Source organism: Phaenicophaeus curvirostris, chromosome 7, assembly GCF_032191515.1.
Source record: "Phaenicophaeus curvirostris isolate KB17595 chromosome 7, BPBGC_Pcur_1.0, whole genome shotgun sequence".
NCBI lineage: Eukaryota > Metazoa > Chordata > Aves > Cuculiformes > Cuculidae > Phaenicophaeus > Phaenicophaeus curvirostris.
In genome coordinates, this window is record NC_091398.1 from 11,634,119 (window position 1) to 11,646,873 (window position 12,755).

Consider the following 12,755-nt stretch of genomic DNA (forward strand, 5'->3'; position numbering starts at 1 on the left):
CCTGCAGACTACCAGTCTGGGCAAGCAGAGGATATAGTACAGAGTAGAGCCACTTCACATCCTATGAGTCACTCACAGGATGGAGAAATGGGTTGAAAAGGGAGGTCTATGATTCCATGGTTCTTGTAGGAAATTAGGTGCAGGCAAGCAGTATTTTGCCCCTAGGATGGAATAACCCCATGCAGCAACACAGGCCAGTCGACTGGCTGGCCAGCTGGTTGCGGAACAGCTTTGCAAAAATTGACCAGGGTCCTGGTGGGCAACAAGTCCAAGAGAGTGCAGCCAACAGAACACTGGGCTTATTCACGTAAGTGCAAGCAGCAGGTGGAGGGAAGTGATCATTCCCCTTCAGACAGCTGCTTCCTTGATTGAATTTTCCAGGGGTGAAGCAAGGCAGATATGTCTTGCTTGTTGGTGGAGATCGTGCCAATACTACTGGGGACAGGTGATCAAAGCCAGGTTACAAGGATACTGCTGTGCAAGCTCACCTCCACTTGCGACACACACTGGAGCAGACTATATAGAGACCAACACACAGTAAAGTAAGTACCACAAGCAACACCATTAGCAATTTATTAACCTGTCTGACAACAAAATGTTAACTGCACCAAAATCTGAAAGAGGTACCTGCTCTGCTGGGGGAAAGCTGGAGCCAGGGACTCAGGCTATGCCCCAACACTTACCACCTCAGTGCTTTCTGCTTCAGTTTCCCCCTTTTCAGAGTGCGAGCGAGGCTGGCGATTTCACCCGTGAGGCTCTGGGAAGCCAAGTGCTATCAGTTGGGGGACAGAACATTAAGAAAACCATGCGAAGCAGAATCTTTCCCATCTGCCTAGGGGAGGAGAGGTACCCTTCCCCTCCCAGCACAGGCTCCAGAGCAGAGAGCACTTCAAAGGAAGTTGCTGGCACACACAACACAGAGGCCAGCTCAGTAGGGCTTGTGCAGTGCAACCCATCATGATGCTGGTCACAGTGGAGGCCCCAAATCCCACACTCTGGCTGTAGACAGCCAACCTGGCCAGCACAAGGGGAAGATAATGGCAGCCTTACTCTATGGATAATGAGAGCCTGTCTAGATGTACAATACAATGCAGCTTTACCTTCCCAGATCACCAAACTGGTCTGAAAACGCACTTCAATCACCATGCTGTGAGGAGGATATACCTAGCAAAAACTTTTAAAAGTGGATTTTCAGAAGGGGTTCAACAGAAAACAGAGGCTCTGCAGTACCATGGCAGCACTCCTCCCTGGCAGAGGAAGCAGTCCATGTATTAAGATCAGCACTGAGACATCCTACACAGGAAACCTCCACGGCCCCATGTAGCAGGCAGTATCTAAGATGAGTCAGAGGTCATAGCATATACAATGGCCCAGGTTCAGGCAGACAAGGTACCCAGCGTGGTCTTCCCTGCCAAGGCCTAGGATCTAGATTGCAGTTGCCCAGCAAGAGGGCTGTTGGGATGCAGCTGGCAGAAACGCCCTAGCGTCCAGATGGGGAAGACATTGCAGTATGCACTGTAACTGATGGCACATGACTTGTTGAATACTCCAGCAATATTCTCCTGAGAAAGAGATAGAGCAAGACAGCATGGGTGACAGGATCACAGTGCATCCAGTAATCAGTGCTGAGCAAACTGTCTTCCTGGAGTCTCCCATCAAAAGCCACAAGTAGCTCCCCTTCCAGACAGGGCAAAGCACAATGGCTGCACAACACCCAGGACATATGCAACACCAGGGAACCCCTTGGAAAGACCAGAGGAAAGATGTACCTGAGGCCAGTCCCCATTGGGCAGCTGTTTATCAATCAACACTTTGATGCCCCTTTCTAGCACATCGACGTCAGGATACCTGCAAAGCACAAAGGAGATGTAAGCACTCTTATCCAAACCATCTAGAAACACCTATCCATGCACTTAGTGAACACACACTACGCTGCCTCGAGCATGTCACAGTCATGCTGAACACTTTGGGAAGGCCTCTCACAACCCTAGCACACCAAACATTATGAATAGGGCAACCTCTTCCCAGGCTTGAGGCCTGCAATTGTGATCCAGACAGATATTTACTTTGCACTGGCTCCCCCTCACCCAGCATTATGAGCCTCCCTGGTCTGTGGTGCACTGTGCAGGCCAGTCCCTCATTGCAGGAGGCTCATGACCAACAAGATCACAAATACAGTTGGATGCACACCAGACAGACCTAGGGCCTGTACCAGCCCTGCCATACAACCCAGTCTGCATTTCCATCTCACTGAGCACTCAGGGCCAGGTGATGCTTGAAGAGGTGAAGGCAGCTCTTACCTGACAGCCATGAGCCCCAGCAGGGCCCAACAAGTGTTGTGGATCTGCGACGTGGCACTCTGCACATACACACGCTGCTCGCACGACTCAAAGTCCTCTCCCCACCCACCATCTGCCATCTGCTTGGAGAGGAGGAACTGGCAGGCCTGGGCCACCTCTCGGCATGCAGCCCTGCACAGACAGGGCAGAGAATCAGACAGGGCTCAGGACAGGGAGCGATTGCACACTCATGTTCCCAAGCTGCCGAAAGGAGCTGTGCTCTGCCCTGCCTGCGGCCAGAGCTGCCCCAAGAGTTCAAGGCTCAGGCAGCAAGGGCCCTAGTCATCTTGCAGGCACAGGGTGTGGGAAGAACAGCACCTGCGGCAGGAGAGCCCATGCACAGCCAGGATATCCATCCAGCCCTGGCCCAAGAGGTAAGTAGGGGCATGGAACCAGACAGCCCTTTCTTTCTCACCCGTCACAGTATGTGTGCTGCATACTGGCGAACGCCTCCAGACCAAACCAGGTGCCATAGGTGAAACAAACCCCCCAGCTCCTAGAAGGAAGGGGAAGAGCAGTACTGTGAGTGGTGCAAACCCCTGGGTAAAGGCAGGCTGGGACACAGACACATTCACAGAAAGAGCAGAGCCAAGCACAGAGCTGCAGCCTGCCTTCTTCTACGGCACAACCATGCTTAGTCCCACTAGCACCTGCTCCCAGCTCAACTCAGGCACCAGCACACACTCCGAGACCAGAAGAGCTAGAGCCAGTCTAGCCCCCAGCAGCTGTCAAGTTTTGTGCAATGCACCACATGCCTGCTCCACCTGGGCTGGAGGCAGAGGAAAGGAGAGTAAAGCACAGGAGACAGAGGAAGATCAGCCCCTACTTGCTCTTCCCACAGATTCTGCAGTCAGAAATGTTTGCTCCTCTCACACTGGGGCAGCCAAGAGAAAACTAGGCATTGGGAACACTGCTTACCCTTCCCATGACCCATCAGCTCGCTGCTTTTTGCGACAAAAGTCCAGGCCCTTCTGCAAAGTCTCTCTGGACAGGAAAAGACATTGGCTTCAGAAGCAGGCCAAACTCAGTAGCTGTTTCATCAGGGGCATCAATCAGCCTCTCTGAGGCTTTGATGGGCCTCATTATTAGAGAGCTCAAGAGGCAAGAGCACGTAGACAGGCAGCCGCATTGTTCAGATTCTCAGAGCCAAACTGTGCACAAGCTGGATGCTCTTCTTGCCAGCATGCAAACAGGGGACTCAGCCTACAACTGGCTGCAAGATCAAGGCAACTGCTAAGTCAAGAAGCAGGGATATCTCCAACAATTTGCCCTGGCCTGATCCCAAACAGCCTATGCCCTGTTCCTTGAGAAGCTCGCCAGCATCCCGGCTGTGCACACGAAGGGCCACAACAGAGGCTGCTCCATTTCAGTGCAGCAGCAGTTCAGGCAAGACCTCTGACAAGGCTCAGCAAGAGCTGTGCCAACAGAGGCCATGGTAGGCAACATGAGACACTGTAGCCTGTCTTTTCCCCTACCTGACTCTCACCTTGGTGCCTCACCTGATCTCTGGGGCTCTGTGCTCAGGGAACTTGTCATGGAAGTGTCTCAGTGCCTGCATGACAGCTGATGTGCACTCCACGTAGGTGTAGTCAATCATGATGTCACCTGCGAGCAGGTGAAGGATATCAGTGCAACAGTCCCTCTGCTTAGGGAGCCTCTGAGCCACATGCTGCCAACTTCTCCCTTGGACCCAGGGCACAGTCATCCCACTGATGGACCTGGGGCAAATCCAGTGGGCATGGCAAGGCCAGTCCAGTGTCCCTTCATAGTGGACAGGGTGACCAGCCCATACAGTTTCCCTTACCAAACACCTCTGAGGGGTTCAGCAGCTCCAGTAAGTGGCCTCCTCGCTTGGTTTCATATGTAGCGAAGCCTCCATCCGAGTTCCTCATGCTCAGCAACTGGCCAGACAAGAGAGAGGGGTTGGGACTGACTCACAGGCATACCACCCCATTTTGGACCCAAGCCAGCTGCAAGAACAAAATCAGACCCCCAAGTCACGGTGTTGACCCAGGTCCCAAGTCACATTGACATGAAGGCCTAATCTGAACCATCACATCTGAATCATCATTACATTATATTACATATCTAGTTCCATATGGTATTGTCATATTGGGCCACGTGCCTCGTACTAGCTTAGTAATACCAGATATAACAAACCATCAGGCCTTGACTTCTCTTATTTTAGCTGAGCTTAGATTCATATATTCCTTTTGGCCCTAATGTTTGCAGCACTTACCACATTCACAGCATCAAAGAGGCGCTCTGGGGCAAAAAGCTTGGCTATGGAGGGGCACTTCTCCTGCAGGAGCATAATTGCCTTCAACCCTTCTGCTGTGCAGTCTGCCACGATCCAGCCACAGTCTCGGGTACTGAATGGGAAGCCGCCCTGGAAATGTGTCACAGGAGGGCTCAGCACCTTTCCCTGACCTGTTCTGTTCTTGTAAGAAGGCAGGGGTCACTGCCGCTCATTCCCATCCCCTCTACCCAAATCTGTGCATTGTTCATGCACCCTTCAGGGATCAGTTCCAGCCATCGTACCTTGTTCATATGGCGATAATACTTCTGGTAGTCAGGTGGGTTCTCTGGGATCTGCAGAAGACAAGAAACAATGAGGGCACGCTTGAGGTACCTGGCTGCAGAACCACGAGCTGAAACCATTGCAGATTCAGAACCATGTGGGACTGAGCACCACTCCCCACTACTGAGGGAGCCAGACAAGGAAAGAGGTCATATCTTGAGCTGAAGAGTAATCATATTTTAGCCTGGTTTCAGCAAGTGTTGCTCAAGTCCCCTCTTTGGGTGCTTTTCTGCCAGAGAGCCATCTGCTTTTGATGTTCCCATTGGCAGTACAATATGCAAGACCTGCGACTACGTCTGCACCAAGCTGCTGGTGATGGTGACCCCCACCTTGAGCCACTGGTCTGGCCAGCAGGAGCTGAGCCCTTGTAGGTACTAGCCAAGGAGTCTAGATTTCCCAGAAGGATGCCTCAAATGTGTGGGCACCAGATGGTATGAAGGACAAAGAAGCCCAAGCGCTCAGTTTTCCAGCCTCTCCTAGCTAGGGCACTCAACTTGAACATCCCTGGGCCTGGCCAAGGTCCTCTCCAAGCTGCAAAGGTGGCTCCCACCAACAGGAAGCACCAATCAGGAAGTTGTCCCTAGGACTTTGCTAGTCCAGTCCTTCAGAAAAGCTCTTTGGAAGGCAACAGATGCAGGAAATAGGGGTCTGAGAAGCAGCCAAGTCTGCATAGCCAGCATGTGAGAGAGATCAACGAGCTCTGCTCACCTGAGTGAACTGGAGGAACTCATAGGCATTTTGGAGGCAGGATGTAAATTCAGGCATCTTCTGGGCTTCTGCCTAGAAACACAGGTGCAGAGTCAGCAGTCAGCAAGGAATCACAGAATCACCAGGTTGGAAGAGACCCACCGGATCATCAAGTCCAACCATTCCCACCAATCTCTAAACCGTGCCCCTCAGTACCTCATCCACCCACACCTTAAGCACCTCAAGGGAAGGCGAGTCAACCACCTCCCTGGGCAGATCATTCCATTGCCTAATGACCCTTCCAGTGAAGAATTTTTTCCTGATATCTAGTCTGACCCTCCCCTGGCAGAGCTTGAGGCCATTCCTTCTTGTCCTGTCCCCTGTCACTTGGGAGAAGAGGCCAGCTCCCTCCTCTCCACAACCTCCCTTCAGGTAGTTGTAGAGAGCAATAAGGTCTCCCCTCAGCCTCCTCTTCTCAAGGCTAAACAACCCCAGCTCTCTCAGTCACTCCTCGTAAGTCCTGCCTGTTTAGATCCCTTTGCAGAGCCTCCCTAATCTCCAGCGGATGCACGCTTCCACCCAGCTTAGTGTCATCTGCAAACTTGCTAAGGGTGCACTCAATGCCTTCATCCAGGTCATTGATAAAGACACTGAACAGGGCCAGCACTGAGCCCTGGGGAACCCCACTTGTCACTGGCCTCCAGCTGGGTTTCACACCATTTCCCACCACTCTCTGGGCCCGGCCATCCAACCAGTTTTCCACCCAGGAGAGTGTGCGCTTGTCCAGTCCAGAGGCTGACAGCTTCCGAAGCAGAATGCTATGAGAAACTGTATCAAAGGCTTTACTAAAGTCCAAGAAGATACATCCACAGCCTTTCCCTCATCCAAGAGTCTAGTCACTTGGTCATAGAACATCAGGTTAGTTTGGCAAGACCTGCCTTTCATGAACCCATGTTGACAGGGCCTGATCACCTGGCTCTTTTGCAAGTGCTTCATGATAGCACTGAAGATCACCTGCTCCATGACTTTCCCTGGTAGTGAGGTCAGACTGACAGGCCTGTAGTTCCCTGGATCTGCCTTGTGCCCCTTCTTATAGATGGGCACGACATCAGCCAGCCTCCAGTCCAGTGGTACCTCCCCAGTAATCCAGGACCACTGAAGATGATGGAAAGGGGTTTGGCAAGCACATCTGCCAGTTCACTCAAAACTCTTGGGTGGACTCCATCCGGCCCCATAGACTTGTAGACGTCTAGCTAGGCAAGCAAGTCTCTAACCCACCTGGGGTTGTGCATAGAGGGAACAACTTTCCTTACTGTTAAAGACTGAAGCAAAGTAGGCATTGAGTACTTCAGCCTTGTCTTCATCCCCTGTTACTGTTGTCCCCTCTGCATCTAGTAGGGACTGGAGATTCTCCCTAGTCCTCCTTTTACTGTTGATACACTTGTAGAAAGATTTTTTATTGTCTTTCACAGACTTGTTGTGGTGACCAAACGTGCCCCTCAGGAAGAAGAGGATGTGCTGGGATCTAGGTGCCATCACCGCCTGGTCTTTCACATGGCCCTTTCCATAGGTTTGCATTTATACTTTTCTTACTGCTTCCATTACAAATCACTACAGTGATGCCAGCACCACTGAGATATCTGCATGATCAGGGTTTACCATGGCAAACACTCCACCCTCAAAAAAGCATGCCTACTGTCTCTGCCCCAGTGCAGGAAAAACGGAGGAGACGTGCACACTGCCCCTGCCAAATGGCAATGCTCTGAGGCCAAGAGGAAGCAGGTACGGCCACGGTTTTATCACAAGACTGCAGCAACTGGGAAGTCTAACCTGACCCACTTAGCTGGTGCCATGGCCTCCAGTTTCAAAGGCAAAGATGGGCTGTACCATCTGTGCTGGGCACCCTGCCTACCACAGCTGAGGTGGGCTCGGAGAAGATCAGTGTTTGCTGGCTCAGTCATACAATGCAATGCCAGAATTGGCACAGCAGAGGTCTGAGGGGATGCAAAGCGGGTGCTGCTGGTATTTGGGGACATGCCAGGAGAGACCATTTTCCCAAGGCAGAATGTGGCACTAAGGGGTGCATTACCTCCAAGAAGGCTTGGATGGCAAAGGCAGTATCCCAGAGCTGGGATCCATTTGTGCCCTGGAAGAGTAAGTAGACAGTGAGAGGCAGGTGCTGACAGCAGCCTACCTAGCTGTGAGGTCTATGGGACAGCACAGGCAATGCCTCCTGCATTACCCCTACTAGTTCCCCCCACCCAGCGTCTCAGTTTTACGTCACCCAGCATCACATCTTATGCGTTGGCATAGAGCGGACAGATGCAGCAGCTCAGGGGCATTAAGGGGATAGGAAGCGAGAGAGCTGCTTCGGCATGCTCTGTGCAGATCCAAGACAGGAGAGGTGGCTAGCGATATGGAACAGAGGGACATAACTATGAGAGAAGCACAGCTCAGTCCACATGCAATATCGAGGGTCTGTCTTACTCCCATCCTTCTCCCAGGACCCATAAGGATGAAAAGGATGGAGGCCTAGACCTACCTCCTCAGCTCACAGCCACAGAGAGGCCAGCTAGCAGAATGCTCATGCCTGCCTGGCACAGCCATGGAAAATGGCAGTGAGACAGACAAAGCCACCAGACACCAAAAGCGAGATTCCAGCTCAGGCCCACAATAAATAACCTATCCCACTATTCCACGGCTTGCCCCAGCATGCAAGGGTCCCTCTCAGGAACAGCTGAACTCCTACAGCACTTCACCTGCATCTTCATCCCGTCGAGGCCCAGCCTGTGGGAGAAGAAAGCACAGTGCTGCAACATAGGCATAGCGAAAGTGCCAGGAAGTGGGTTGGGAGCCACAGTGTGCTCACTCCACAGGAATCAAAAGCTCTACACTGTGCCAAGCGGGCCATGCTCAGCCCTTACCAGAGATAGTCGGGGATCCTGGAAACATGCTCCTGAAAAGCTGAGGAGTTCTTACCATCCACGAACCAGCGAACCAGCATGTTGATCGTCTTGGAAATCTGTCAAAAGCAGCACTATCACTGCTTTGGATACAGCTTCTTCCAGCTCCAGAGGCACATACCCCCTTCCACCAAGCACAAAGCAATCTAGAGGTGGTTGTGGGCTTAATCCCAACAGCTCCATCTGTGGCATTACTAAGCATATCTGATTTAGCAGGACAGCTGCCAAAAGATTACTCCAGAGCCTCCCCTCAAATCATTTCCCTGCAGCCCTCACCAGGGCCACAGCTGTCCCCACACTCTCCGTATCTTCTGTGCCCTGCTGGTATTACACTCTTGAGCACTGGGATCAACAGGAGTTGTGCTGGAGCAAGATCTGGTGATTATGGTTACACGCCACAACTACATAGGGCTCAGCAGTCACAAGCTGGTCCCTAAAGAACAAAGGGCAAGATTTTTAAAGAATTGACAGTAAGTTTCCTACTGGTCCAATGCTGATGCACTTGGTGAATCTGTCATCAGCTTTGATGTGGTCGTACAACTCCGTAATAGCTCGCTGCCGCAGGTAAGTGCTGTGGTGGGCTTCATACAGATTCATGATGGCTACAAGAGAAAAGAAAAAGAACATACGATGAAAATTCACTCCATGCAGCCAGATTCACTTGCTGTGGCAGGTTGCACCACTGCTCATGCAGTGACCACTCAAGGAAAGCACAGGAACGTCTCTGCCCCAGAGTGGCCCGAGGACCTGGACAGAAGGCCCTGCTGCTGCTCTCAGGGAGGCAGAAGCCCAGGCATCACACAATCCATGTCTCCATCTCAGCTTCAGGGCACATACCAGTGGCCGGCAGTAGACCCTAAACAGCCCTCATGGTACAAGGCAGCTTCGGTTCCACCACCATCGGGTCACATCACAAATGCGCTCCTGCCTCAGCCAATGCCACACTCACCATAGGCAATTCCCAGCAGCCAGCTGTGTGGGGTGTACACATCACAGGCAGCCACGTTGTTCCTCTGGGCTGGCCAGTCTATGCTGGCATAGTCTTGCACATACAGCTCCTAGCACAAGAAAACAAAGAGCACCAGCCTGGCAAGCTGCAAGTGGCATCCAGAGGCAGTTTGCTGCTGGAAGTAGGCTCCACTGCCTGGACAGAGAGACTGTGCAGGTATGAGACCTGTCACTTTGCAAGCAAGAGGCTGGCCCACAAGGACATGGCTAGCACAGCAGGTGGTCAGGAAACCATGTATCCTTGTCAGGGAGCCCCATCATTACCTGCCGCAAGCTCTGTATGAGCGCATCCTCTTCTGCTGATAGACGCTTGGCGTAACAGTAGCTCATGGGGAGGTAAACCTGGCGGCAGTGACACCAGAGCCGGGATGGATGGGCTGGGAACCATGTAGGAAGCAGCCTGTTCATAACAGAGAAGGCATTACTGTGAGGAACAAGAAGGGCCAAGGGAGAGATGGATGTGCTGACAGGGGGATGTCCAGAGCCAGGCATGCCTTTCCCCATCCCCTGTACCAGGCCTGCTGCTGCTGGTAAAGCTGCAGGAGAAAAGAAAGGACTATCCATACACCCTGGCCCTGTTCAGGTCCTCCCCACCAAGGCTGCTCCCTTCCCACCAGGGCCAGCAAACACCGCTCCTGGCCCAGGTGATATGGGGCAGGCAGGATCTTGAGCTCAGAGAAAAGGGAGGGGAGAAGTCAGTTCAGAAGCCTCTTCCTCATGTGACTTTGAAGGTAGAGGCCCAGACCAACAGTTAAATGCATTTGATGACAAAGCACCAGCAGCCCTTGGTACTATGGAGCCCCTGATTTCCCCCAGGGAAAATGTCATATGGTTCCTCTCTTTGAGTAATTCAAGGAGGTACAAGTGAGAGCTAGAGCTGGCAGCCTTACATGTGGCTGTCCTGTCCTGCTAGGGCCCAGTTCTGTCTGGCCAAAAGAGCACAAGACACTGGTATCAGGCAGGGAGCACACAAATGTATCGAGGACCCTGTGGATGAAGGTAACAAGGCTGGGTTCTGGCATCTCCTTCAGTTCAGTGTTCAGTGCTATCAACCCACAGGCCAGCCTCGCTGGTCTCCTAACTGACAAGCAGTCTGAGCATCCCCAGTTGCAGGCCATAGCTGGAACTATCCCAGCCAACACCAGCGCCTGGGAGAGATCTGGGTCAAGGCTGGTGGCAGGTCTGAGAAGACCCCCTACCTCCACATCAAGAGATGCACATACCACATCTCTGGGAGAAGTGTGTTCATTCCCTCCCAGCTGTAAACATTCAAGACAGCCAGCCAAAACTTCCCCCAGGAAGGGATTCCCACGGCACCTCCTGCAGAGAGCAATATCAGCGTTCAGGGTTAATGTAACTATGCCAGTTCCCTGCTTTCTTCCCTACCGCAGAGTCCACTTCTCCCATATTCAGGAGCATGCCATTCAGGCTGGGACACATCTTGAAAACAGCTAAGAAGGCAACGGTAAAAAACATAACACACTTTCCCACCATTAACTGAAAATGTAGGTGACATCAAGGGCAAGCACAATCAACAGGTCCTCTACGACAACAGGTCTCCCATGTTCCACACAGCCCTTGAGTCTTGCCAGACTTCTCTCACCAATGTACCACCCCATGGTTGCTGTGTTGGGAGCAATGGAGCTAACCTTTGCTGTGCAGGTTGACACGGGCCCGCACAACGTCAGGGTCATCTGGTCCGAGCCCCAGGATTCTCAGGGCTATGTAGTTGAGGGCTGTGCCAAACACCGTTGATTTGTCTTCCACATGCCTGTCATGTGCATACACAGAGATAGAAGAGCCCATCAGCCAAGCGTTAACATTAGCCACACAACCCACCACGCAGGGCTGTCTTTGCCCAGACAAGGCAGGATGCCACGGGTGACTGTGAAAAAGAGACCAAACTAACCCCAGGAGAAACACTGCTCTGTACTACCCTGTCACACACGATACTTTATGATACAGCACAACAGAGAGAATGCAGCCAGACTTGATGCTCCAGCCATCTCTGTGGGGAAATGCATACCTGGAGCGTTTACACAGCCAAGTCCAACCACGCAGACCTATCAGAGTTTCTGAGGACCAGTCCCCAAGCCTGGGCAGATTTGACAGCAGCTCCGAGCATAGACCTCGGAGACACCGCCACTAAAAGAAGACCCTTTGCTACTCACAAGCCCCAGCCTCCATCCGGGAGCTGCACAGAGCGCAGGTAGCGCACCATCTCCTCCGGAAACCCCTCCGGCAGCTGGATCTTGGCAACGTGGCAGACGATGAGGAGACCTGGAAGACGAAGCGGGCCGGCTCTGACGGCGAAGCCGCAGGCGGCTCCTTCGCGCCACTCCGGGGAGGCGGCCCGCGGGCCCTACCTGGCAGGAGGAAGAGCGGCCCGCCGTAGTCGCCCGCCCAGTGCCCGTCCTCGGCCTGCAGCGCCGCGTAGAACCGCATGGCCCGGCGGGCGGCGTCCCGCGCGGAGCCGGCCCCCGGCGCGGGTGGCAGCGCCTCGTCCTGCGGGGACAAAGCGTCTCAGCCGGGGCGGCCGCGGCCCCTCCCCGCCCCGCGCGGCCCCGCACCGTGCTCAGGCCGATGCTGTGCCGCTCCAGCGCCGTCTGCGCCCGCCGATCGCCGCCCTCCTTCTCCTCCTCCTCTTCCTCCGCGCCGCCGCCGCCCAGGTAGCGCCAGCGCTGCCGCCCGCCCTCGCAGCGCAGCCGCCATGCGGGCAGCGCCGTGGCCGCCGCCGAGCGCCGCGGGCCCCCGCGCCGCCGCACCGCCCTGCAGGACACGGACCGTCAGCCCCGCCGCCGCCCGCATCGCCCTGCGGGACACGGACACGGCGCCGTTAGCCCCGCGCTCACCCGCCGTCCGCCGCCATCGCCGCCCGCGGGGCCGCCCTCGCCCCGGCGCGCGCGGAGCCGCCCCGCCCTGGCCCGACATGGCCTGACGGGCGGCAGCCAATGGGGCGGCGCGCGCAGCAGCGATGCCGCCTGGGCCGGGGGGCGCGGTCGCTGTCGCGGCCGTGCGGGGTCGTTTGCCGCATGTCCTGCGGGCGTGGAGTGAGCTGTAATCTCGTGGGGTCACCGTGCTGGAGAAGACCCACAGGATCATCGAGTCCAACCATTCCCACCTGCCACTAAATCATACCCCTCAGCACCTCGTCTACCCGTCTTTAAACACCTCCAG

The 12,755-nt window shown here is 54.2% G+C and overlaps 1 protein-coding gene across 2 annotated transcripts; it reads right to left on the bottom strand.

Annotated features, from left to right (window-relative positions):
- Positions 1–547: 547 nt before the first annotated feature.
- On the bottom strand, positions 548–12,472 carry LSS (lanosterol synthase). Of its 2 annotated transcripts, XM_069860777.1 has the most exons (22): positions 12,431–12,472; positions 12,149–12,347; positions 11,945–12,083; positions 11,750–11,858; positions 11,228–11,349; positions 10,802–10,898; positions 9,843–9,978; positions 9,520–9,628; positions 9,054–9,172; positions 8,532–8,629; positions 8,367–8,394; positions 7,697–7,753; positions 5,629–5,700; positions 4,881–4,931; positions 4,579–4,728; positions 4,144–4,240; positions 3,839–3,944; positions 3,258–3,323; positions 2,755–2,835; positions 2,301–2,471; positions 1,770–1,848; positions 548–1,562 (listed from the first exon to the last, which is right to left on the bottom strand). In XM_069860777.1, exons 1-22 carry the CDS (start codon positions 12,445–12,447, stop codon positions 1,419–1,421), a joined length of 2,247 nt encoding a protein of 748 aa, XP_069716878.1. In that variant the 5' UTR covers positions 12,448–12,472; the 3' UTR covers positions 548–1,418. The 2 variants fall into 2 exon arrangements, with proteins under 2 accessions (XP_069716878.1, XP_069716879.1); XM_069860778.1 differs by lacking the exons at positions 548–1,562; positions 1,770–1,848; positions 2,301–2,471; positions 2,755–2,835 and adding an exon at positions 2,851–3,108.
- Positions 12,473–12,755: the final 283 nt, after the last annotated feature.

What these genes read in the sequence shown, in the direction of transcription:
- LSS (XM_069860777.1), bottom strand. An exon ending in CACAGAGCCCCAGAGATCAG is followed by an intron (nt 3,324 to 3,838) that starts GTGAGGCACCAA and finishes TTTCCTGTCCAG; the next exon opens with AGAGACTTTGCAGAAGGGCC. An exon ending in GCTGATGGGTCATGGGAAGG is followed by an intron (nt 2,836 to 3,257) that starts GTAAGCAGTGTT and finishes CCTTCCTTCTAG; the next exon opens with GAGCTGGGGGGTTTGTTTCA.